We start from the raw sequence: 24,642 nt of genomic DNA, 5'->3' as shown, positions 1-24,642 counted from the left end.
GATACTAAAGTGACCAGAGTTTAAGAACAAGTCAAGGCTTGCCACTTGCCCGACCAATGCCAGTGATTGGTAAGCATCATGGATAAGGTCAATTTTAAGGAGGGATTTAAAAGGGGATAAGGTGCTGGCTTTTATGAATTTTGATGGGGAGCTTTTCACATGGGGAAGGTGGAGGAAGCATTGCAAAAAGCCCAATGGTGTTATAGGGAGATGCAGGCACGTCTGCAGTTGAGACTGGCATTACTGGAAGAGTGAAGATGGGGGTCAACATCTGCCTTATGATCAGATGGGGGACTTTGTCTTTAAATTGTCAGGAGTATTCTACTGCAATACCTGTGATGATGTTGGATTTATAAGTAATAATACTTTGTACTTCTGTAGCACCTGCTTTCAAAGGGACTCAGAGCACTCTTCATATATTAATTGATTGACTAACCCTTACAACATCCCTATGAAGCAGGTGTTATCTCCATCTTATAGACAGAGAAACTAAGCTATAAAAAGATTTAGTGAGTTTTCCAAGATCACACAGCATATTAGCAGGAGAACCAGGAACAGAGTCCAGGTGACTTGCCTCTACTCTTGTGCCTTAAGCACAATATTGTCCTCCCCACTGGTGGGAACTCATCCCTATGCACAGAGCTTGGACAAGGTCTATGTGCCACATAAGTTTCATTTAAGCCTTCAAAGTAGGGCCTAAGTGGGACTCAAGTGTTGTATAGGTTTGGTGCATGCCATCTGCCCAGGGATGAATTTCATTCTTACTGACAGACAAGGTAATATCAATTGTGAATGCATGGGATAAAAAACAATCTCCCTTTTCCTGGCTTTGAAGGATCAGCTGTAGATAATACCGTTTGCTGTGTGCAATAGGAATAGTCAGTCAAAATTGATTTCTCAAATTATTTTTAGTGCTGATAGTGGTTAAGCTCAATCAGTTGTCCAGGTGGGAAATAAAAGGTGAAGATTCTTAGAATCATCCACAAAGTCAGATCTTCAGAGCTGTCCTTAGAGGCCCTGTGGCAAATAAGTCTATGGTTCATTGTACTCCTTCTCTGATGCTGGGCAGCAGCACTATAGAGAGAAAGGTCATAGTTTCTATACTGTTACTTGTCAGCTCTGTTCTTGAGGAACCAGGGTGCAGTATCCAGCCTGTCTGACTCACAACGGACACACACACACCCCAGCCTCTGCTTGAACCAAAACCGATCAGAAGAAAGACTTACAGAAAGCAATGAAAAGGTAGTGGGAGACACACCTAAACCCCTCTGGACAAGGGTGACAGGATAAAGGAAACTCCCCTAGCCTCATTTGCATTGAAGGTGGGACAGGAAGGCATCCCCATTAGCATACAGAATGGAGAACAGAGATTCCAAGGCAAGAACTGCATTGAACTCTGGGACCAGAAAAGCAGGGAAGCACTGCATGATGGGGGATCTCTGCTCCAGATGTTAATGAGCCCACGCCTGCACACACCCAGCTCAGTAGTTATCAGACCAGTTCTAGTAATAAATCCTTTTTTGGTATCCAAAATACTGAAGCTGCCTAATTGCACTGTGAGCTCCCTGGAAGGAACACCACCCATAGTCAGGAATGAGCAGTTCCTATTGACTAGCCTGAATAAAACAAGGTTGGTATACTCCCTTGAGCCATCAGTTTACCCACAAACAAATCTAGTGTTCTCCTTTGAACCATTGTTCTTTCCCTACAAAACCCCTACCCATGCTCAAGTAAGTGCTCTGATGCCTGGATCCAAAATCTGCATCAGTTCCATTGGGACTTCATCTTCTCCTGACTGATCATGCTGGGGGCTCTGCCTGTCGCCAGCACTCCGGACCCTCAGCTACCACCACCACCTGGGACCCCCGACTGGTTCAAGCTTCATAGAATGGTGAGAACCCAGGGCGCTCTCTCTCTCTCTCGCCTTCTGACCCTGACTTGTGTGATCAGTTACAGTAACTCCTCACTTAATGTTGTAGTTATGTACCTGAAAAATGCTACTTTAAGGGGGAAAATTTTCACCAGACAAAAGACTATATTTTATATATATGTATACACACATATACACAGTATATGTTTTAAACAAACAATTTAATACTGTACACAGCAATGATGATTGTGAAGCTTGGTTGAGGTGGTGGAGTCAGAGGGTGGGATATTTCCTAGGGAATGCCTTACTACTAAATGATGAACAAGCACTCGGCTGAGCCCTCAGGGGTTAACATGTTGTTAATGTTGCCTCACACTCTACAAGGCAGCAGGAATGGAGGGAGGGGAGACAGCATGGCAGACAGAGACACACACCGTGTGTGTGTGAGAGAGAGATGCACATTGCCCCTTTAAATACGCTGACCCCACTCTAAGTACACTGCCTTTTTAAGTAGATCAGCAAGTTGAGACAGCAGCTGCTGCCAGCAAGCTCCCTCCGTCCTGAGCCCTGTCGTGTCCCCCGCCCTGCTCCTTGGAAATCAGGTAAAGTAGTGGGAGGCAGGAGCAGGGGGAGGGGGACACCCTGACATCAGCACCCCTCTTCCCCCCCGCCCCCGTACAGCAAGCAGGAGGCTCCCGGGAGCAGCTCCAAGGCAGAGGGCAGGAGCAGCACATGGCAGTGGGGGGAGGGACAGCTGAACTGACGCAATTGATAGCCTGCTGGGCGGCTGCTGCACAGGGGACTTAGGGGAGCTGATAGGGGGGCTGCCGGTCCACCCTGGTTCCAAGCCCCCACCACTAGCTCCAACGGGCTGCTCTTTCTGCAAGCAGTGGCAAAAGCAGATGGCTGCCAAATGACGTTATAAGGGTGAATTGCACAACTTTAAACGAGCATGTTCCCATATTAATCAGCAACCTAACGATGAAACAACATTAACCAGGACGACTTTAAGTGAGGAGTTACTGAATAGTTTTCTAAACCTGACTTTTATAATAAAATTTGTTAGATTTAACATTATCACTGTTTTGTTTGTTTGGCTCCCCTTGTATGGTTATTACCTGGCAATAAATAACTTTCATTGTTAAGCTGGTTGCTTCTCTCTCTCTCTCCCCTCCCTACCCCCCAGTGGGTGTTTTTTGACTTCCCCATTTGCTCTGCAGCAACGCTCCTTGTACGTAAGCTAAAGATCCCTCCAGCGCCCAAAAATCCTGTAGGGTTTGCTCATCAAGTGGGTTACTACCAGAACAATTGTAACGTGAAAGTGGGGATAGGGACGTGCTGAACCTGGGACATATAAGGGTGGCAGATTGAAAGTGCTGCTCGACCCAGCCGACTGAGTCCAGCAACATGTAAGGGGTCAGCTTGGGAGTGCTGATTAATCTCGTCGTCTCAGAGAGAGGGGTGTGTGTGTGTGTGTGTGTGTGGGTGTGTGTGTGTGTGTGTGTGTGAGAGAGAGAGAGAGAGAGAGAGAGATTCTGGGGCTGAAAAAACCCAGCCCTGGGGAACCTAGGTCCTGCAGGATAGCTCCATTGGGAGGGAACTTGCAGAAGTAGAGCTCCGTATGAGAACACAAGTGACACAAGCAGTACATTGATAGAATTAGAGAAACTCCCCCTCCCCCCGAAGAGTAATCCTAATAAATGAGCGTACCCCAAAGTAACGAGCAAATCTGGTAACAATACTATGTCCTTATCTGGGTACTACACAAACTGCAATGACTAGACATGCATCCTGCTGCTGGCAGCTAAGCGTGAGGTGTATCTGAGATGTTCCAGTATCCAAAATGCTCCTTATACCAGAGGCTTCCATCAATTATAGTTTAATATGGTTAATATTCTCTGCTCAACAGAGCACTATGACAGGGACAAGTTTCTGGACACTTTCTCTCCTTTGGCTTCCCACATCTCTGTCAAAGCCACTGTAAAGCATAAAACAGCCTGTGCTGCAGCTGTCTTTAGGGAGCCGAGCTTTGAATACATGAGGAATTTAAAATGTCACAGGACGATCGCCCCGTTGATCAAGTTAGATTTGCAACTCTTGGGGCATGGGTGCTGAATGGTCCAGGGGATTAGAAGTAGGTAGCAGAGACTTTCTCTTCTAAAGTTGCCAGTTAAAATCCAGCCCTGGAGCAACAGTGATCAAAAACCATGCCAAGCTGTCAGCTGTTCAATAGCCTTTGTCAAATGAGTTGGTGATTTTGAGCTAGGTCCTGGAGTGGCATTCATCATCTTCATTATTATTATTATTTCTATGACAGTAGTCTGTAAAGGTCCTGACTAAAACTGAGGCCCTCATTGTGTAAACACATAATGAGAGAGACAGTTCCTGCCCCATAGTGCTGATAAGTTGAGCAGGCAAGACAGACAGGGGGAGGGAACTGAAGCACAGAGCATGATTAGCCCAACATCACAAAAGTCAGTGGCAGAGCTAGGATTAGAACTCATGTCTCCCATTCAAAATTAACAGAATATAATTGACCATACAGCTCCTTTAAAAACATTACTGAGTAACTGTCACAATACCCTGGTGAGGTAGGTAGGTAGTATTATCTCTATTGTCCTGATGGGGAAACTGAGGCACAGATCCTCAGAGGTAGTTAGGTACTTATCGCCCATTGATTTCAAGCACCTGAATACCTTTGAGGATCTGGAACAGAGAGGTTAGCTCAGTATTTCTCAAATGTGGCCACCGTGGCCACTTGCAGCCACCAGGGGCTTTTCTTGTGGCCACAGCCTCCTGGGCAGTGATGGGGGAGAGGAGAAAAGCAGTGGCCCCTCCCCCAAGGCCGCCAGGAAGGGTTGGGCTCTGCTCCCCTCTGGAGACACAAATGCTGAAGGAGCAGGCTGCTAGTGAGTTCCCCACCTTCCCTGGGGTGGCAGGCAACAGGCTCTGGCCCTGGGCTCAACCCCCATCCATTCCCCCCTGGACTCCACTGCCTTCCCTGGCCCCTCATCTAGGGCTTAATTTGTCCCTGGGCTTGCCAGGGCTGAATAAGTCTGCTGCTGTGAAAAGTGATATTTGTATGTTTGTTAATATCACTTTTCACAGCAGCAGTTACTAGCTAGCAACTCTTAAATAAAGCACCAAAAAAGCAAAATAAACAACAACAAAAAAGACAAGAACGTGCAAAGCACCTTATTTGTGTTTCTATTCTGTTGAGGTCCAGTAAAGAATAGAGAAAAGTGTACATTATTTTTATTATTCAGTCTGCCAAAAATCTCAACATAAAAAAATTGCAATGATTGGGACGTGTATATGGGCATATATTTTGTCTTTCCTAAACTTAGTTAGGAATTTATTTAAAATTGTCACAGCAGCCACCAGCAAGAGTTGGTGACCGCACTCTGAGGCCACCAAAAAAATTGTTGTGAGAATCCCTGGGTTAGCTGATTGAGTAAAGGCACATGATGAGTCAGTAATAAAAACAAGAAATAGAATCCAGGTGTCCAGATTCCCAATTCCCCCTTCAACTGGTAGGCTTCACTGGCACTGACAAGAACAGGACAAAATTGTTTTTCACCTGTGACTCTTTCTTTTTGTCCCCATGGAGTAGGGATCCCTAAAACAGGGCAGGCTGAAATTGCAGTGCTTTTCATAGTTACTCAAATATTATTGATAGTTGTTTATCTCCAAAAATCCACCTGAAAAATCTTACTCCATTTGTACACTGTTAAAAAGGTTCAGGAACTGATAATTGCATATTAACATAACAAAATGAGTGTTTCAGTACTGATTCCATAGGCAATTGTATTGCTGTAAAAACATCTATTATTTAGTTACCAGTTGTTGAATGAAGACTCATCAAAGCAGCTGTTATTTATTTCTGTCATTAACAGTTGAATCCTGATGTGATTATGAAAGTGTGCTAAAGTGAGATCACATAACTCCACTGCACACTTTCCAGAATATTACCTTCCTGACAATTGTGCTTAGCAACGGTTTATGAAAACACCCATTACAACAGTTAAAAACTTTCCAAATAATATTCACTTATTTGCACAAGTGTATCCATTCTTTATCTACCAATAGCACTAAGGGTCTAATCCAACTCTCACAGAAGTCATTGGAAAGACTCCCACTGACTTAGGTGGGAATTAGATCAGACTCTGTTCTACCTCAACTATTTGTTGGCCTTGGTTAGCAGTAGCACAATGGACTAATTAAAACTTGATTTAGATTCTGTTTAGGGTGCAATGAATGTAATGATCGCATTCAAGTTCTCAGTGGACACTGGCCCATGTAAACTTGGGAAGATTAACATATCTGATCAGAAGCAATTCCTGCTGCAGGTAAGGACTACCATGCTCTGACGGAGCGTTTGGCCAGACTGTCTGCTGGTATCAATTGGTATCGTTTGGTTGACTTCGGTGGAACTATGCCACTTTATGCCAGCTGGGGATCTGTCCCAGTTTACAGAGATTCACTCTCTCCAACTGCTACTATAATTACTTCATTTTCACAACTACCCTGTGCCCCTTAGTAATTTCAAATTTAAAAAGAAAGCAAATTGGCTTGATTGCTAAACTTGTCTTCACCTGCTGCTCTTGAAAATGAGCTAGAAATAATGAGGCATTGTTGTTGCTTAAAGTGACATTAAATTAGCCAAGGAATGTGAGGAGAGCTTTTGCAGATACCCCACCAAGAGCTCGGGCACCCAAGCTTCAGAAATGTAATTGGTGAATTAATTGGCTAATTAAGAACTGTGAGCAGGTGTTTGTCCCCAAATGCCCTGCAAACACAGTAGGCAGAGTCCAATGTCAGCCCCTTCCTGGAGTAGGGACTGACAAACAAAACAACATTAAGATAACAAAGGTCCACTCAAACCTTTCCCCAGGCTTGGCTGCTCCTATGGGTCCTCCCTAATGGCTGCTCAGCCCATACCTTCTAGAACTTCCTCCCCAGAGAACCACGACAATTTCCCTTATTCCCTCTATGAGTCAGCAGGACCAACTTAATCCTTTCCCAACAGTGTCATCTGCTAGCAGGGCAGGGCATTTCAGTCAAACACTACAAGATTCTTACAGGAGCTCATACTGTATCTTAATTTTTATTTCTTTTCAAATTGAAGTAGGAGATTAGACTACATGTTTTTGCTATTCAGAATGGTTTGTGGTATGTCTAGTAATGAGAATGTGGAAGTGATATGAGGGGTGCTGGAATGTTAACCTCTGAATTTGGTTGATAAAGGTAATAGTCTTGATGTAATATACGTAGACTTCTAGAAGACATTTGACTTGCTACCACATGCCATTTTGATTTAAAAAACCTAGAAAGATATCAAATTAACATGGTACACATTCAATGGATTAAAAACTGTCTAACTGATAGGTCTCAAAATGGAATTATAAATGGGAAATCATCATTGAATAGGTATGCTTTTCTGGGATCCCGCAGGGATCAGTTCTTGGCTCTATGCTATTTAACATTTTTATTAATGACCTGGAAGAAAACATAAAATCATCTCTGATAAAGTTGGCAGATGACACAAAAATTGGGCGAGTGTTAAATAATGAAGAGGACAGGTCAGTGATTCAGCAAGCAAACAATATGCATTTAAGTATGGCTAAATGTAAATATATACTTCTAGGAAAACAGAATGTAAGCCATGCTTACAAGATGGGAGACTCTGTCCCGGAAAGCAGTGACTGAAAAAGATTTGGAGCTCAACATGAACTCCCAGTGCTCTGGCCAAAAGGGCTAATGTGATCCTGCGATGCATAAACAAGGAAATCTTAAGTAGGAGGACAGAGGTTATTTTATGTCTGTATTTGGCAGTCTTGTGACCACTGCTGGAATACTGTGTCTTGGTGAAGGTTCAGAGAAGAGCCACGAGAATGATTAAAGGATTAGAAAACATGCTTTATAGTGATAGACTCAAAGAGATCAATCTATTTAGCTTAACGAAGAGATGGTTAAAGGGTGACTTGATTAGAAACTAAAGTACCAATATGGGGAACAAATATTTTAAAATAGGCTCTCCAGTCTAGCAGAGAAAGGTATAACATGATCCAGTGGCTGGAAACTGGAGCTAAATAAATTCAGACTGGAAATAAGGTGTAAATTTTTTAACTGTGAGTCATTGGAATAACTGATCAAGGACTGTGGTGGATTCTCCATGACTGCCAGTTTTTAAATCAAGATGGGATGTTTTTCTAAAAGATCTGATCAAGGAATTATTCACAATGGCCCCTTCTGGCCTTGGAAGCTATGAATCTCATGATATTACACATTCACTGGGAAAATCATAGTTTCCAAAGAGTTAATCCTGCTCTCAGGAATGGAAGCTGGAGATCCCAGAGGGGGAATTTCCAGCCAGTGCTCATTGGTGGTGGCATTGAGCCCACCTTAAAACAGCTGAAGAATGAAACTTGGTGATTGTGCAGAGAATTCTCCCTGTCTCATTTAAAGATGGTCCAGGATGCTTTCCCTAGGGATGGAGGCTGGAAATAATGAAGGAGATTGCTCTCAGTGTCCCCATCCCAGTGAGGGTTTATTTGCTGGGTGCTCTCAGCACTTTCTCCGCTGTCATCATCTGATTTGGACTTCTCACTTTTGGAGATGGAAAATCCCATTGAACAAATCCTCAAGGAGTGGGGTGGGGGAAGCTCTGTAAGAGTGCTGCCAATAGTACTTTTTCCAGTTTTCCCCAATCGAGTCGCCCCACCCTTCCCCATCTCTCAGGGGTTGAAAAGCTGCCAAAGCATGCCCCTGAGTCAGAATACAGAAGGCTTTCATGGTTCTAAACATGAAGACTTGGCATCATTCCCAGGCACGAGGCCGAAGGTCAGAGGTTCATTCCTATGGAAGCTCAGCCCAATTCAACCTTTGTTTTCTCAGTCCTTCCAGTCCCTTAATCTGACAAAGCACGTGAGGAGCAGTAAAATGAGTGGGGGAGGGGAATGTGATGTAACTCCAGATCAGGCAAAGTCAGAGACGGCCTTCAGCAATGGTGGTGTTTGCAGCTCACAGTCACTGGTGGTGAACACCACACCCTGAATCTTGTCAAGGAGCCAGAATTCAGAGCATCTGTGTGGGAACCCAGCGGATGAGACACCTTCTTCAGGTGAGGAGAGGGAAATGTGGCACGGTGCCTGCTCAACGGCACAGACCCTGGCAGCTCTTTGTTCTGCTGTCTCTGGGGTGTATCAGGAGGGACTAGAAAGATTTCTGCACCCTGACAGTATTCCTGGAAAAAGAGAGAAGTTACAGCATCTTCCCTGGAAGGGTAAGTCTGCTCTGTGTAATGGGGTTCTCTTTTGCTTGGGGGTTCAGCTCACTGTTTGAGAGAAAAAGAGCTGGAGTGGAGCAAGCTGAGCTGTGTGTAAAGTGTGTGTGTGTGTGTATAAATAACCACAAGGAAATCCTCCTTGGTTTGACTCAGAGTCTGCTGTTAATCCCTTGACAGATCTCTGCTGGAGAATTCTGTTCAGGTGATGTGAGTGTGTACCTTTTGTGTCACAGTGTGTATATAAGTGAGTGTGTCAGAGGGCATCAATGCCGGGGGAGGGGGGAAGCGTGTGTGAGAATGAAAAAATGAAAGTGGAGGTGCGTGTGATTGCTACATGTGTGGGAGAGAGAAAGAGCCTTGTGTGTGTCTTTGAGTGTGATTGCTATGTACATTTTAGGGTGTGACTGGGTGCCTGTCAGATTGCATTTAGGTTCTCAGGTGTTAGGAGTGCTATAAACACCTAAATAGGGAGAGCCAAATTTGGCTCTGTTTCACCAATGTAAATCTGTAATGAGATCTTTAACTGTAATGGTTTTCCTCCAGATTTGCAATGATGTAAACGAGAACAGTATTTGGCCCATAGTGTCAGGCCTGGTCTAGTCCTAATTTTTGTACTAGTATAGCTATGTCAGTCAGAGGTGTCGTTCCTCACCCCTCCCCCGCCCTGAAATAGTTGCACCTGCACAACCCCTAGTGTAGATACAATTATACCAGTATAAAGCACCTGTATGCGGACAGAGCTGCAGCTGTTGTCGCTGTGGAACCCACCTCCACAGATAAATAGCAGTGCTGGGAAGGCTGGCTCTGACCCTGGAGCCCTGGTCAGCTGGGGATAAGCAGAAAGGAGAAGCTGGTCTCTCCACCCTCACCACACCACTGGTTGGCTAGAGAACTGGCAGAAAATCCTGTGCCTACTTGCATCTACCAGTCCTCCTGTGACTGGAGGGTGGGATTGCCATTTAAGAAGGGGCTGCTCAGGCTACTGGAGAAGGCACCAGCTGCTACTGCTGCTGGAGTGACATAGCAAGCTGAGAGTCTGGGGACCAGCCCAGGGAGCAGACTGAGCGTGTGACCACACTGATCTGCTTGCAGCATACATGAAATGAAGCCAGAACCCAAAGGGAAGAAGAACCCTGGTCAGTGACTGAGTGGCTGATGCGGGGGATGGTCGCTGGGACTGTGTGTTAGCTGATGAAGGGGACCGATAAAGCTGATTTGTTACTGATGACAGAGCTGGGAGTGATTTCTGGGTCAATTCCTGCCTCCCCAAAGGCTGTAGGAGAGGTCTTCCTCGCAAAGCAAGTGGTGGGAATCTGGAATTACTGGCAAGGGGAGCCCTTAACACATTCCACTTTATGTACACCAGTATAGGTAAAACAGTACAACTGTGCAGAGTAGGCGTCAAGAAGTCAAATTCACCCCTGCTCTGACTGGAGTTGCAGCAGGTGATAAATCTGTCTGAGTGAGTCTGTGACAGGTGTGTAAAGCGATGATTGTGTGTTTGTCCCAGAGTGACTATTTTGCCATGTGAGCTAACGAAAAGGGATACATTGCTTCAGTGATCCCCACCCGCATCCCCCTCCACAGGGTACAGTATAGCACACTCTGTTCATCTCTTGGACCTTTCACACACTTTGCCCGTCATCACCTTGGGACCAAAGCTCTAGTGTCCTGAGTGCAGGTAGACAAAATATTTAAAATGTTGAAATTGCAACAAAATGTAGTGACCCTCCCCCACCAAAATTAGACTAAATTTTCATGACATTTTCCCTCCATTTTTTTTTAACCTGGTTATAGAGATGGTCAAAATTACCAACCCAATCTCCTTCTTTAACGGGTTTCTGGCCTAGTGGATGGGGGAAGCTGTAGATGTGATATAGCTTGATTTTTAGTAAGGCAGTTGGCACAGTCCCATATGATATTCTCATAAGCAAACTAGGGAAATGTGGTCCAGATTAAACATACTCAAAGCAGATTGTCAGTGATTCTCTAGTAAACTGGGGGGATGTATCTAGTGGGGTGCCACAGGGGTCAGTCCTGGGTCAAGTACTAGTCAATATTTTCATTAATGACTTGGAGTGGAGGGTGTGTTTATAAAATTTGCAGAGATAACACCAAGAGAGGAGGGACTGCAAACACTTTGGAGGACAGGATTAGAATTCAAAACACCTTGACAAATTGGAGAATTGGTCTGAATTCAACAAGATGAAATTCAATAAAGACAAGTGGGAAGAAAAAAATCAAATGCCCAATACAACATGGGGAATAACTGGCTAGGTGGTAGTACTGCTGAAAAGGCTCTGAGGATTAAACTCATACTCAATTTGAGATCCATTGTATGATGCAGTTACTAAAAAGGCTAATATTATTCTGGGGTATATTAATGGGAGTGTGGTATGCAAAACACAGGAGGTAATTGTACCACTCTACTCGGCACTGGTGAGAACTCAGCTAGAGTACTTTATCCAATTCTGGGTAACACATTTAAAGAAAGATGTGGATAAATTGGAGAGATTCTAGAGGAGAGCAACAAAAATGATAAAAGGTTTAGAAAACCTGATCTATGAGGAAATGTTAAAACACTGGGCATGTTTAGTCTTGAGAAAAGAAGACTGACCCAGTAACAGCCCATATTTGAAGACTATTATAAAGGGAATCTTGATCTGTTGTTTTCCAGGTCCACTGAAGATAGGACAAGAATAATTAGCTTAAACTGCAGCAAGAGAGATTGTTAGATAATGGGGAAAACTTTCTAACTATAAGAATAGCTAAGCATTGGAACAGGCTTCCAAGGGAAGTTGTGATGCAGGCACCCAGTTACATCAATGTAATAACAACACCCCCAATAACGCAAAGACAAAGTCTACCTTCTTCCATCCAACGTAGTGCTAGCATAGACACTGAATTACCTGTGGCAACTCTAACAGTCCTCCAGCAGCTGTTCAAAAATGCCCCTGTCCCCACAACAGTAGCCACTCCATTCTGAACTCCATTGCCCAGGAGTCACACACACCAGAATCCGCTCCTTCCCCTTTAAAAAACCAGCATATTTTTGAATACCTTTTCCCCAGTTGAACACCGTGGCAAGCACACCCACTAGCCCACATTTCAAGCATCCAGCTATGCCTGCTCAGCACATACAGAGAACTACACCTAGACACACTCCTGCCTGGAGCAGAGCAGAAGTCCTGGATCTTCTTGTCCTATCAACCATCGCAGGAAGTTTTTAAGAATATTTAGACTATCAGGAACGGTCTAGGTATATCTGGTCTGAGGAGGCTGCACTAAATGGCCTCTCTAGGTCCTTTCCAGCCTAACACTTCCATAATTCTAAGAAAATTTGTTGAAATTTCAACACAATTTTAAATTTTATTTTTTAATTGCTAATTCTCTTCCCCCCCCACACACATTTTTTTTGACCAGCTTGAGTCCTTAAATCGTGTCTATGAGTAACCAGAAGTCTCTGCACACTGCAGGACTTGGAGCCTGGAGTGGCATAAATGGGGTTAGGAGATCACAGACAAGGTTCAATCTCATTTTGCTTTCCATTCAGGGATCCGGGATGGCTTCAATTTGGCAGAAAATTCAAGAGTTCTACAACTGGGCCCTTGAAAATGGAGGTAGGTGGAGAAGCTGCCTTGTATGGGAATTGGCCAAGGATGCCATTAGGTGGCACTATGGAAAGTACAAACCATTAATAAGAATCATCCCCTTCTTGAACTCACTTCCTTTCCTTGGATACATGGCAAAATCTCACTTTTCCCTACCAAGATCTTGAGCTTCTTTAGAGCCCTGAGCTGTAGCCCACGGAAACACCAGCTTGTGGGATGAGGGAAGGGATTTAAGCATCTTTGTTCTTGCGAAGGAAAACTCTTTAACCCTCATCCACATTTGTAGGCTAATGTGTCCCACAAGCATACATGTTGTGATAACTCATGAAATAGTAGCCCTCCAATTATACTGTTTTAGACATTGTCCCCTAGGCACATGTACACAATTCAGTGAACATTTTAATTTAGCATAAAAAATACTTTTTCTGCATCAAAAAGTGTGTGAGGTACAAGTGTACTCCAAACATGTTGCACTGTTATACTGTATTTTTAGTAGTTCTACGTATACATGTTTGCTTCCAGTGACAATATCTATCTTGTATTGTAATACTGGTAACTGTCTCTCACACAAAACAAGCTACGGTTTTTTGCATAAATGTAACTTGCATGTTAGAATTGATAATACATGTGTGGGGTAATGTTATACCCCACGAGGATGTATGTTGTGACGCCTCATGAACTAGTGGCTATCCAGCTATGCTGTTTTAGGCGTTGCATCTGCTAACTGATAATGCATTGCAGCAACAGTGGTTGCTGCATATCGTCACCCTAAGTAGAAGGTATTCCAGGGATGTGTGAATATTGCATATTGGCTCACACGGAATGAAACTTCTTTCTTTCAATTTGCTGTTTAGATAAAGTCTTTTAACCTAAAATGTTAAAGAATTGTTTTTGGTTTCTGAATGCATTTGGGGTACAAACTACAGTTAATATAACTTTTTTCTTGACACTGGTTTAAGGTTAAAGAAGGCAGCCCTTTATGGGTTCAGCGTGGGGCTCTGAAAGTCTGTCCAGCAAGAAGTACACCTTGCTGCTTGTAAACTCTGAAATATCGTGTAAAGTGACATCTTAAAATGTGCATTGGTATGTCATGGTCAGGCTTGATAGACCAGGTGATTAGAGCTCAGGTTTTGACTTCTGAAGACCCAGGTACAATCCTACCTCGGGTAACAAGTGAAATGTTGAGACAAACCACTGCACAATGTTTGCAGAGTTATCAGGGTATACTTAGGAGAGACCCAGGACTGGAATAACAGGAGGTGCTGCAGAGTAGCATGACATGTCAGGAATGGAATATGCTGCAGATCAGAATTAAGGTGTATTGGCAGCTCTGTGTGCTGGCCCAGGATTGGGATAACAAGAGAAGGTTCAAATCTGTCTTCAGCAGCTTTGAGTGGCAGAGCTGAAGAGGGGGCTCAGGATTAAAAGAGAGGGAATTCTACAGGCAAGTTGAGAGGCATGCTGCCAGAGCTGTGTGGGTCCCAGGACTGGAATAGCAGATGGGATTCTGAGTGGAGATTTAGGAGCACTGACAGACTGTGGAACTCAGAAGTAGAATATTAGAAGAGTTCCAGCGTCAGAGTCCATGACAGGAGTAACAAGGGACCCTGCAAGTGGATATCTGTGTAGACAGGAGATCTGAAGGGCAGGGTGTTAGGAAGGTCAGTACTGCGGAGCATGTGGATCTTCAGCGCTGGCATAATGGATGAGAGCTGACGTTCATTGGCAGAGCTATATGTGTGGGGAACCCAGCACTGGAATAGCAGGAGGGCTTCAGGGCAATATTGAGAGGCATTGGCAGAGCTGTGTGGGGAGCCTAGGACTGGAATAGCAGGGGCAGCTGAGGGCCAGGATTGAGGGGCATTGGCAGAGCTGTGTGGGGAGCCCAGGACTGGAATAGCAGGAGGCCTGCGGGGCAGGATTGAGGGCCATTGGTAGAGCTGCATGTGGAACTCAAGGATGGAAAAGAAAGGAACCAAACTGGCTGTGTTGTGTGGATCTTCAGCCCTGGCATAATGGGTGAGGGCTGACGTTCAGCTGAGGGCCAGGATTGAGGGGCATTGGCAGAGCTGTGTGGGGAGCCCAGGACTGGAATAGCTGGGGGGCTGCAGGGCAGGATTGAGGGCCATTGGCAGAGCTGCATGGGGAGCCCAGGACTGGAATAGCAGGGGGCCTGCAGGGCAGGATTGAGGGCCATTGGTAGAGCTGCATGTGGAACAGTGGCGTAGCCAGCTTCTAAGAGCAGGGGGAGCAAACATAAAAAAGGCGCCCCCCTTGGCTCCTCCTCTGGCCGCACCGCCCCTCCCCCCCCATGGCTCCTCCGGCCCTGCCGTGCCACCCCCGTGGTGTCCCTCCCCCCCGCTCCTCCGGCTGCGGCTGCTGGCCGCGCTGCGGGCCGCATGCCGCGCCCCCCCCCCCACGCCCGCCACCCCCCCATGGCTGCACCCCCCTCGCTCCTCCGGCTGCTTTTGGAAAGGCAGGGGAAGCGGCTGCTTCCCCTGCACCCCGCTAGCTATGCTACTGGTGTGGAACTCAAGGATGGAAAAGAAAGGAACCAAACTGGCTGTGTTGTGTGGATCTTCAGCCCTGGCATAATGGGTGAGGGCTGACATTCATTGGCAGGGATGGAGGGGATAAATTAAAATCCAGGACAGGAGCCATTTATTTAGATATAAAGTCTATTTCCCTCTCGAGGCCCACAAGCCACACTGTTCTTTGCTTCTGTGCAATGTGTTTTGCTTTGCAGACCCAAGGACAGACCCCTGGCTCCTGGTTTACTCTCCACTTCCAGTCACCCTGCTCTTCACCCTCTACCTCTTATTTGTGGCACTGGGACCACGCCTCATGCAGAAGTGGGAGCCACTGAGGCTAAAGGGTCTGCTGACTGCCTATAATTTGACCCTGGTGGCTCTGTCAATCTATATGTTCTATGAGGTAAGGATAATGGATCAGCTCCATTTGGATAAACATTTTGGCAGGGGGGATTTGAAGCAGGAGCCCTTTAAATTCCTTCTCTGATGAACAGGTGACTGTGATATGTTTTCATTCTGCCACTAGAGGGCACAGTCTACTCAGTTAAATATGTATTGTGGTGAAGCCTCCATGGCAGAGGTTCTCAAAATGAGGGGGCACAGAATGTATTCTGGGTGGGGGCGTGAGAAGCTTTAGGGGGAAAAAACTTACTGCGCACATTCAGAGCTGGGTGGCTGGAGAGCAGCGGCTGCTGGCTGGGCGCTCAGCTCTGATGGCAGCACTGCTGCCAGCAGCAGCGCAGAAGTAAGGGTGGTATGGTATTGCCACCCATACTTCTGTGCTGCTGCGGGTGGTGGCACTGACTTCAGAGCTGGGCGCCCGGCCAGCAGCTGCCGCTCTCCACTCTGCCTTCAGAACTGGGTGGCCGAAGAGTGGCAGCTGCTGGCCGGGTGCCCAGAAGGGGGTGGGGGAGGCATAAACTACTACAGATACAAAGAAGGGGGTGCGATCAAATATGTTTGAGAACCACTGCTTTATGGGTATTTCTATACTGCAATTAGACACCCGCGTTAGGGAAGGTTGCAACATGGGGTATGTCTATACCTTAACTAAAAACCCATGGCTGGCCTGTGCCCACTAACTCGGGCTAGGCTAAGGGGATGCTTAATTGCAGTGTAGATGTTCTGGCTCGCGCTGCAGCCTGAGCTCTGGGACCCTCCCACCTCTCAGGCTCCCAGAGCCCAGGCTGAAGCCTGATCCTGAATGTCTGCACCACAGTTAAACAGCCCCTTAGCCTGAGCCCCGCACGCCTGGGCCAGCCATAGGTTTTTAGTTGTAGTATAGACATACCCTATATGGCAAACACAATTTCTCCCATGTTTCAACCTTCCTTAATACACCGTCCCTTCAAGTTTTAGAGAAGTAATGCTTCTGAAAGGTCTCTGAATGACAAACCTGGAATATAAAATCCGCTATGTAGCAGCTACAGAACACATGATGTACATTTGTCCCCTACATTGTGCCTCAGCCTGACCAGGTCCATCTCTGAGGGTGTGAGAGGAATTTTATTTTCCAAACTCTTGCAATCATGTTTGCTGAGACCTCCAACCAGGGTGCAAATTAATGCCACTGGCAGTGGAAGGGATGTTTATTTTTATTGTTGTTGGGGAGTGTGTGTGTGAATGGGCAACTTTCCATTAGAAACTGAACTGAGATCTACCAACTCTTTACATGTGGGCCACTGAATACCCATCAAATGACTAGAGCTGAGTACATTTGAAATGAATGATCTAACTAATGAACATGGCTTTTTATTTACTGTTTTCAGAAGGATCATGAAATTCTCACACTTATTCAGAAAGAATTGCAAATTTATTTATCAAACAGTTCTAGTCCTAAAGATTGCTCACAATCAGGTAAAAGTTAATATTCACTTCTCATCCTTGGTCGGGCCATGTGGTATGATTTCAGCTCCCTGATTAGATGACTAATGCAATTTACCAACACAAAATGAACAATTAAGTTTACAATCCAATACACAATTCAAAATTTGTTTTCAGAGAATTCTCAAGCTTATACTTCACTGTTCATTCTAGAAAAGCTCAAGCACTCAAATATCTGCAGCAAAGGGTAACGAACATGATCATATAGAAATTAACTTTCAGATTCTGACAGATAGCTACAAATATTTACAGATATTTTTTCTGTAGTGATGAATTTGAATCACTACCAGCCTGTGCTGGATTGGGACTGGTTACCTAGCTTTAGAGTGTAAATCTCCTTGGGACTAAGGAAATATGAAAGATTGAATAGATGCAGGACAGAGAATGGGTTTCTCTTATTAGTTTTTTTTTCTTTTCTTTCAGTTCCTGGTAACTTCAGTCTTGGCCAACTATAGTTACCTGTGTCAGCCAGTGGATTACACCAGAAGCAAGTTGGGAATGAGGGTACAGTTTCATACAGAACTAGTCTTGGGTCGCTCTCATTCTTCAGAGATAGATGGGTTGCTTTGCTGGAAGACTGGTGCCAAACTGCACTCTGGCTACCTTTGCATGTCCTAAGAAGGCCTTTGCTCCTAGTCCCTTACTTTCAAATCCATTTTACTAAATGATTTACTTCAGCACTCAAGGAATCTCTCTAACTCATGGCACATGGATAAGTCTGTATTTTCTACCTGTTTCATAAGGGCTTATGGATTCAGTAATTTTCATTAAAAAATCCATGATTTTTTTTTTTGATAATTCTGTGGTTTTACCATATTCCTATTTGTCTGCAAATACAGCCAAACTTCAAATGAGTACAGGTGTGGATCTGGATTTGTGGCTTGAGCCTGCCTCCCATGCTGATGAGTCCACTGCTTTGCCATGAGACTGAAAATACTTGGCAATCAGTGAAATGATACTCCGCCCTTGCCCCACCAAAAATAAACAAACAAATCAACTAACCAAAATAAATAAAGTAGGCTGAATTTTTACCCTGTGAAAAGGGAGATCCATAAAGTCCACTAGGAACTTCACTATGCCTATAGATTTTATGTAGAAGGCAGTCAGATACTATGAAGAAGGGCAGCAGTATATGACCGTCAGGGGACAATGTACTGAAAACATACATCGGCATAGCTACGTCTCTCAGGGGTGTGAAAAATCCACCTCCCTGAGAGACATAGCTATGCCAGGCTAACCCCCAGTGTAGACAGCGCTTAGAAGAATTATTCCAAATGCCTCCTTCCATCTCTCGGGGAGGCAGATTAACTACAGCAATGGGAGAACCCCTGCTGTCACTGTAGTGAGTGTTTACACTGAAGCACTACAACGGCGCAGCTGTGCTGCTGTAGTGTTTTAAGTGTAGACGTTCCCTACGATAGATAGCTATGTGTTGAGCAAGGACTTTTGTCTCAGTATCACATGGCATTTCCTTGTCTTTTCCAGCAGATGGCGAGAGTGTGTTGGTGGTTCTTCTTCTCCAAAGTCATTGAGCTGCTTGATACGGTAAGGTGGGCCTGGCCAAAATAACAGGGCTGAGGCTCTGTAATAAATTGTGCTGGCTCTGAGCCCCCTCGTGACAAAGACATAGTGCCAAGGCCAATGCACTGTATTTATTCTGTATGTGGCTGATGCCTTTCAGTACACGCTCACTTTCACTCTCTCTCTCTCTCTCTCTCTCTCACACACACACACACACACACACACACAGAGTGTCTGCCCACTTCAGGGAATAATGCTGATACTATCATGGGATGAGGGCACAGCTTCAGGGTAATGTCATATGGAAACCACTTGCCTTCAAGCCTCTAGCCTTGCCACTGGCATCAGCCCAGTAAGTTTCCTTACAAACATTGGCTGAGCCTTCTCTGTCCCAATGACTGCATACCTGGCATCATATTCTCTGAGTGGACATTCCCTATAAATCTAGGATCAGCCCCCTTTACACAAACACACTTTCTGATGTTTAGATAACTCAGAGTACCAGGGGTTCATGCAGGGCCAAGAGGCGAAATCTGAACCTGAGCAGTGGGTGGGTGGGAGAGGGACTGGTGAGGTTACACACCCACACACTGGGAGAGTCCAGTCCCCAAATGTGGGTGCAGGGTTAATTTCACCAATTGGTCAAGTCTGTTGTAGCGTCTGCCCATTTTGCAATAGACCCAGCCTAGTCATTGTCCTTCTGACTAAAGTATGATGTTAAGCTGAAGAGTAAACAGCCTAGGACTATGTAGGCGTATGCCCCAGAGTCTCCATTGCTGCATGTGCATTGACAAGATGAGATTATTCCAGGCCACTGATCCTGGGATAAGGGTTTGTGTCCCGGGTGAGTTTTGACTTACCTTGAATTTCCATCATGAATGCCAACTGCTCCATAGTAATATACCGCACCTTCCCTTGCACTCAAATGGCAGACTGGACCCTACAGGGGGAACTGGTCAGCAAGGGCAGGGTGTTTGCTGGATTGCCTAGAACCCCTAGAACCGATCCTGGCTGGGGAATACTTTGATTCTATGCCCAGATTTTATTAGTGTAGGGACTGCCTACGAACTGGATCGATTTGAAGGAGTGAAAGTTGCATGGCTAATGGGCTGGACTACCCCTCTGCATTCTGAGTAGCAGATAGGGGCTGTTCCCCCATTCACCACTGCCCAGAAAGCAGTTCTTCCTGGTAGTGACAAAGCAGCATATAACTGGTTGATATCATCCTCTTTCCTAATGGGAACACCATCAGAGCTTGGCTGCTCAATGTGATGCCTCCCCTGGAGATCTGTCCCCAGTGCTAGTAGGCATGTAACCTCTGCTTCTGCATTGTGGACCTCAAACAAAACCCCAGATCCAGATACCTCCAAGCTACCTGGAGGCTCAGGTCTGGATCCAGATGTCATGTCTTGAGCCCATCTGTGTGGGTAACCACTGAGAGAGTCTGCAGTGGAAGCCCAAGGTACAGATGGCTGAGGCTTTGTGGAAGAGGCACTGTCCTTTGGCCTCTCCCCTTCCAAATAGCATAAGGTCCATGTGTGTGTTGGATTTGCCAGTGCTCAGCTTGGCTTCTAAAGGGAAGGATGATATGTCACCAAGATGCAAGCAGAATGGAGTTGCGGTGCTTCAGGTCAAGCGCTGGCTACCCGTAGCCCCTTGCACTTCTAGGCCCTGTCTAAAAATACGGAAGAATTCAAGACTTTCTCTCTTCTGACTTCTTTCAGGTCTTCTTCATTCTGCGCAAGAAGCCTGAGCAGGTGACTTTCCTGCATGTGTATCATCATGGCACCATGCTTTTCAACTGGTGGGCTGGTGTCAAATACGTGCCTGGAGGACAGGGTAAGCTTCATTTCACTGGGCATACTTTGTCTCCCTCTCTCTTGTTCTGGAGATAATTTGAACCCTGCATCTTGACTGGCTAGTGGACAGAAACCTCACTGCACATTATCCACTTCGGTAGTGAGAGACGAGGGTATCACGACTGACACCTGTTGGGTGCTTTTTTGGACTGTCCTGTCCGCCTCTAGACTGTTCTAATCACTGTCTCATCCAAGACAAGACTGCCCCATTCACTGCCCAGACAGAAATGAGAACACCAAGTTCAAGGCCTAAGTTTGCACCTTCTTGTTTTCCTTCCCGGAGCAGGACTGCCCTCATTCTCTGTTCAGCTAGGGCCTGTCCCATTCACTGTTGTGCCCAGATCCAGACTGTCCCATTCACTCTCCAGCTCATATCCAGACTATTCCCCACCCCCTGTCTAGCCTGACTGCCCCCTCTCACTAACCCACCCTAATGCACAATGCTAGAACTATAGAGCCAAGCTTGGCATAGGAATTCATGGTGCTTTTGCATGGGAAGCAGCTTTGTAAAAGGTCTTGATATCTGAGTGATCTGCAATATCTAATCTAGCATTCCCTCTTCTGTCTTTGGACCTCCTGTCTGTCCCTTCTAGAAACCAGTCATGGCTGCAGCCCACACAGAGGGAGCAGGGTGGCATAGGGTGCTCCTTGGAGGGTGTGAGACGGTATAGGATGAAGAGTCATGTTTCTAGGGCATTCAGGAACTGAAGGGTGTCACACATGTATGGGTCACAAGGGGACAATATTTTGGACATGTCACCTAGGGGACTGTGTCTGTCAGTACAGGAGGACGAGTCTCATAGACTCTGTGTGCCTTGTTCTTCCTGCTTTCCTGTATTCTCTATCCCACAGCCTTCTTCATTGGGATGTTGAACTCCTTTGTGCACATCTTCATGTACCTGTATTATGGGCTGGCCAGCCTGGGACCACAAATGCAGCGCTACCTGTGGTGGAAACGCTATCTCACCATCCTGCAGCTGGTAATTAATTTCATACATCTACCTCCTCCCACTCCAGACCTGGGATAAGGTGGCACCAGTTTTCTGTCTGTCCCCTCCCTGGCTCTCTCATCCCTGGTCCAACCTACTGGAATGGCCATCTCCCTAGGTGTCCTACTGCAACTGATCAGGGAGAAGTCTGGGTTGAGTGGTACTCAGGAGTAAGCCAAGAGACATTTCAATACCTACAGTGACTTTTTCTAGAAAAGCCTTATCCCCATGAGGGGAAGAAAACAGACAGAAGACTTTTACATGTCCATTGCTCTCCCCACCCCAATTTATAAGAAGAGTTTTCTGCATCGCAGCATAGTACATTTCAGCCAGGGACTCTGGGGAAAGATCATTCCAATCACTGATTCCTCATCAGGAAGACTTGACTTCTTGTGTATGGTAGCTGGCTCCATACCCCACCTTCCCCCATTCCCCCCGAAGTCCTTAACAAGTAGCTTGATTTTCTTTGCGTGGAAGTGTTGAGTGATCACTGAAGTTTGTGAGAGCTGTGGTTGTCCAGTAACTGTGGAAATCAGACCTCCTTTTATTTTGATTCCTTAGTATGGATTTAGATTGTATGCACCCAGGTTTAAAAAACAAAACAAAAAACAAATAGTAGGCCATAGCTCCTTCTAAATTGTTTTCTCTTGGCTTTCTCCTTTTCTCATCTCTGAGGATGTGGCAAATCCTGACATTTCAACCGTGTGTTGCTCTGGTTGCTTAAGGCTACAACATAAATAGAAATAGTCCAGAGAAGGGCAATGATTAGAGCCATGTGCCTGGGGGAGCAGGGAGTTAATTCCATACAAAGAGAGATTATGAAGACTAGGATTATTTAGTTACCAAAGAAGAGTAAGAGGAGATGCTGTAAAGTTAAAATAATAAAGGGTGTAAAGAAGCCTGGTTCGGAGCTCTTATTTACCCTGTGCTGTAATACAGGGACAAGAAGTCACTGCATGAACGAAAGATTAAAAAATACAGAACAGAGCATAGGAAATACGTGTTTACACAACATACATTCAATGTATAGGACTCCACGCTGCGAGATATTAAGGCGAATGGCTTAGTAAGATAAAAAATGGATTGATGCTTATATGAATAAGAGTAATAGCTGCAGTTATACTCGCTAAGCTAAAATGTAAAGGGCTCTCAATTCAGATGCTTAAAGGTATAATCTGAACACCATCTGGTGAAAGGAATGATTCTCCTTACCCTCAGACACCTATCCCAAAGCATCAGTTACTGGACAGTAGCAGAGAAGGGACACAACAGAAGACTGACTAGTGATCTGCTCTTGTATGGCATGGGGCAGGATACTAAACTTTATGAACTAATTTCCTGCTCCCCTGTGGCAGTGGGCAGTATCCAGTACTTCATGGACCCATGATATCCTTCAGTATGGTAGAAGCCGAATATTGGACTTGGTGAATAAATGGTTTCTTCCACTAAGATGGGAGATGGGATATCTGACCTACTCCAGTCTAAAAGAAGGCTTGTTCTGGACTGAGTGGACCAATAGTCTGTTGTGATGTGACTAGTGAAGGGATGCTGGACTGGATGGACCAATAGTCAGATTTAGCTTGACTATTTTGCTATGTAGCATCTCTAATCCTGCTTCTGTTTTTTTTCCCCCTGGCAGTGCCAGTTTGTGGCCATCGCCGTTCACTCCTCCTATAACCTCTTCACAAAGTGCCCATTCCCCGATGGCTTCAATGTTGCAGTCTTCCTCTACATCCTCAGCCTCATTGTTCTCTTCCTAAACTTCTACTACTGGACCTACACCAGGGGGAAGTGGGAGAAACTAAGATGAAGGAGAGGGGCATGGTCTGAGGACATTGCTGGAATTCACATATACTCCACTGTCTCTACCTCAATTCCACTTAGAAGGTGCATTTGGAGAGGTTGAGGGAGGATCATAGAAGCAGATTCTTGTTTGCTTTATCATTATCATTTGGGAAGGGAAAAGGAACTAGAGGGCTCAGAAGACGAGTAATGGTGTACTGAGGTGTTTGCTTATTGAACATTGGTGCAAATACAAGCCAAGCTGATAGATAATGATAGTCATCAACATTTGGTGGCCTGTGTGAAACTGGTTGTTTGTCTCAAGTCCAGTGCTAGTGAGTAAGTGTCCGAAGCACAGTTGGCATATTTGTTACGAGTAACAGCAGAGGCCAGGAACTCACTGGGATTCGAGAATGTATTCGCTTGTCATCCCTCCATATCAGGGAGCACATATTCTATCTCCATATTCTAATCCCACCATATCCGGAGCACACGAACAGAGAGTGGACTTCATCCTGCTCTCTCTTTCACAAGCGTGTAACCCCACTGACTTCAGTTTACATCAGTATAAGAGAGAGGAGAATCAGGTACTCACCACAAGAAACTTGCTCTGCTGCTGCACCTGCTCTCTGGCTCAACAAAGGGCATCGGTCTCCAGAGCTGTCAACCCAGCACCAACCTTCATCCTAAGTAAGAAATTCACGTGATGAAGGAAAATGTATTAACATACCATTTTCTGCCTTGCATGTGTTTATCTTTTGATTATTGTTGTAACACTAAAGAAATAACTTTTTAGTAGGGCTGCTAAGCGATTAAAAAAATGAATCCTGATTAATCACACTGTTAAACAATAATATAATAATTATTAAATACCATTTATTTAATTTTTTTTCAAATATATAGATTTCAATTACAACACAGAATATATAGTATACAGTGCTCACTTTATATTTATTTTTATTACAAATATTTGCACTGCAAAATAACAAAAGAAATAGTATTTTTCAATTCACCTAATACAAGTTCTGTAGTATAATCTCTTTATCATGAAAGTTTAACTGAAAAATGTAGACTTGTGTACAAAAGAACTGTATTCAAAAATAAAACAATGTAAAGTTCACTCAGTCCTATTTCTTGTTCAGCCAATCAGTCAGACAAACAAGTTTGTTTACATTTTCAAGATACAATGCTGCCTGCTTCTTCCGCTGGTTAGGAAAGATAGAAAATGTGGCAAAAGACCACCTTGGCTTAACCACGAGATCTTGCATGATCTAAAAAATAAAAAGGAGTCATATAAAAAATGGAAA

The 24,642-nt window shown here is 45.0% G+C and overlaps 1 protein-coding gene across 1 annotated transcript; it reads left to right on the top strand.

The window, feature by feature from the left end:
* Positions 1-8,975: 8,975 nt before the first annotated feature.
* On the top strand, positions 8,976-23,363 carry LOC135895325 (very long chain fatty acid elongase 4-like). The gene is made up of 8 exons (XM_065423398.1): positions 8,976-8,993; positions 12,712-12,778; positions 15,516-15,703; positions 17,608-17,688; positions 18,670-18,729; positions 20,430-20,544; positions 21,417-21,544; positions 23,193-23,363. Exons 1-8 carry the CDS (start codon positions 8,976-8,978, stop codon positions 23,361-23,363), a joined length of 828 nt encoding a protein of 275 aa, XP_065279470.1.
* The last annotated feature ends 1,279 nt before the right edge of the window (positions 23,364-24,642 follow it).

Source organism: Emys orbicularis, chromosome 1 (genome assembly GCF_028017835.1).
Source record: "Emys orbicularis isolate rEmyOrb1 chromosome 1, rEmyOrb1.hap1, whole genome shotgun sequence".
In the NCBI taxonomy this organism is placed as follows: Eukaryota; Metazoa; Chordata; order Testudines; family Emydidae; genus Emys; species Emys orbicularis.
The sequence above is the reverse complement of the archived record's forward strand: the minus strand, read 5'-3'. Positions and strand labels throughout refer to the sequence as shown.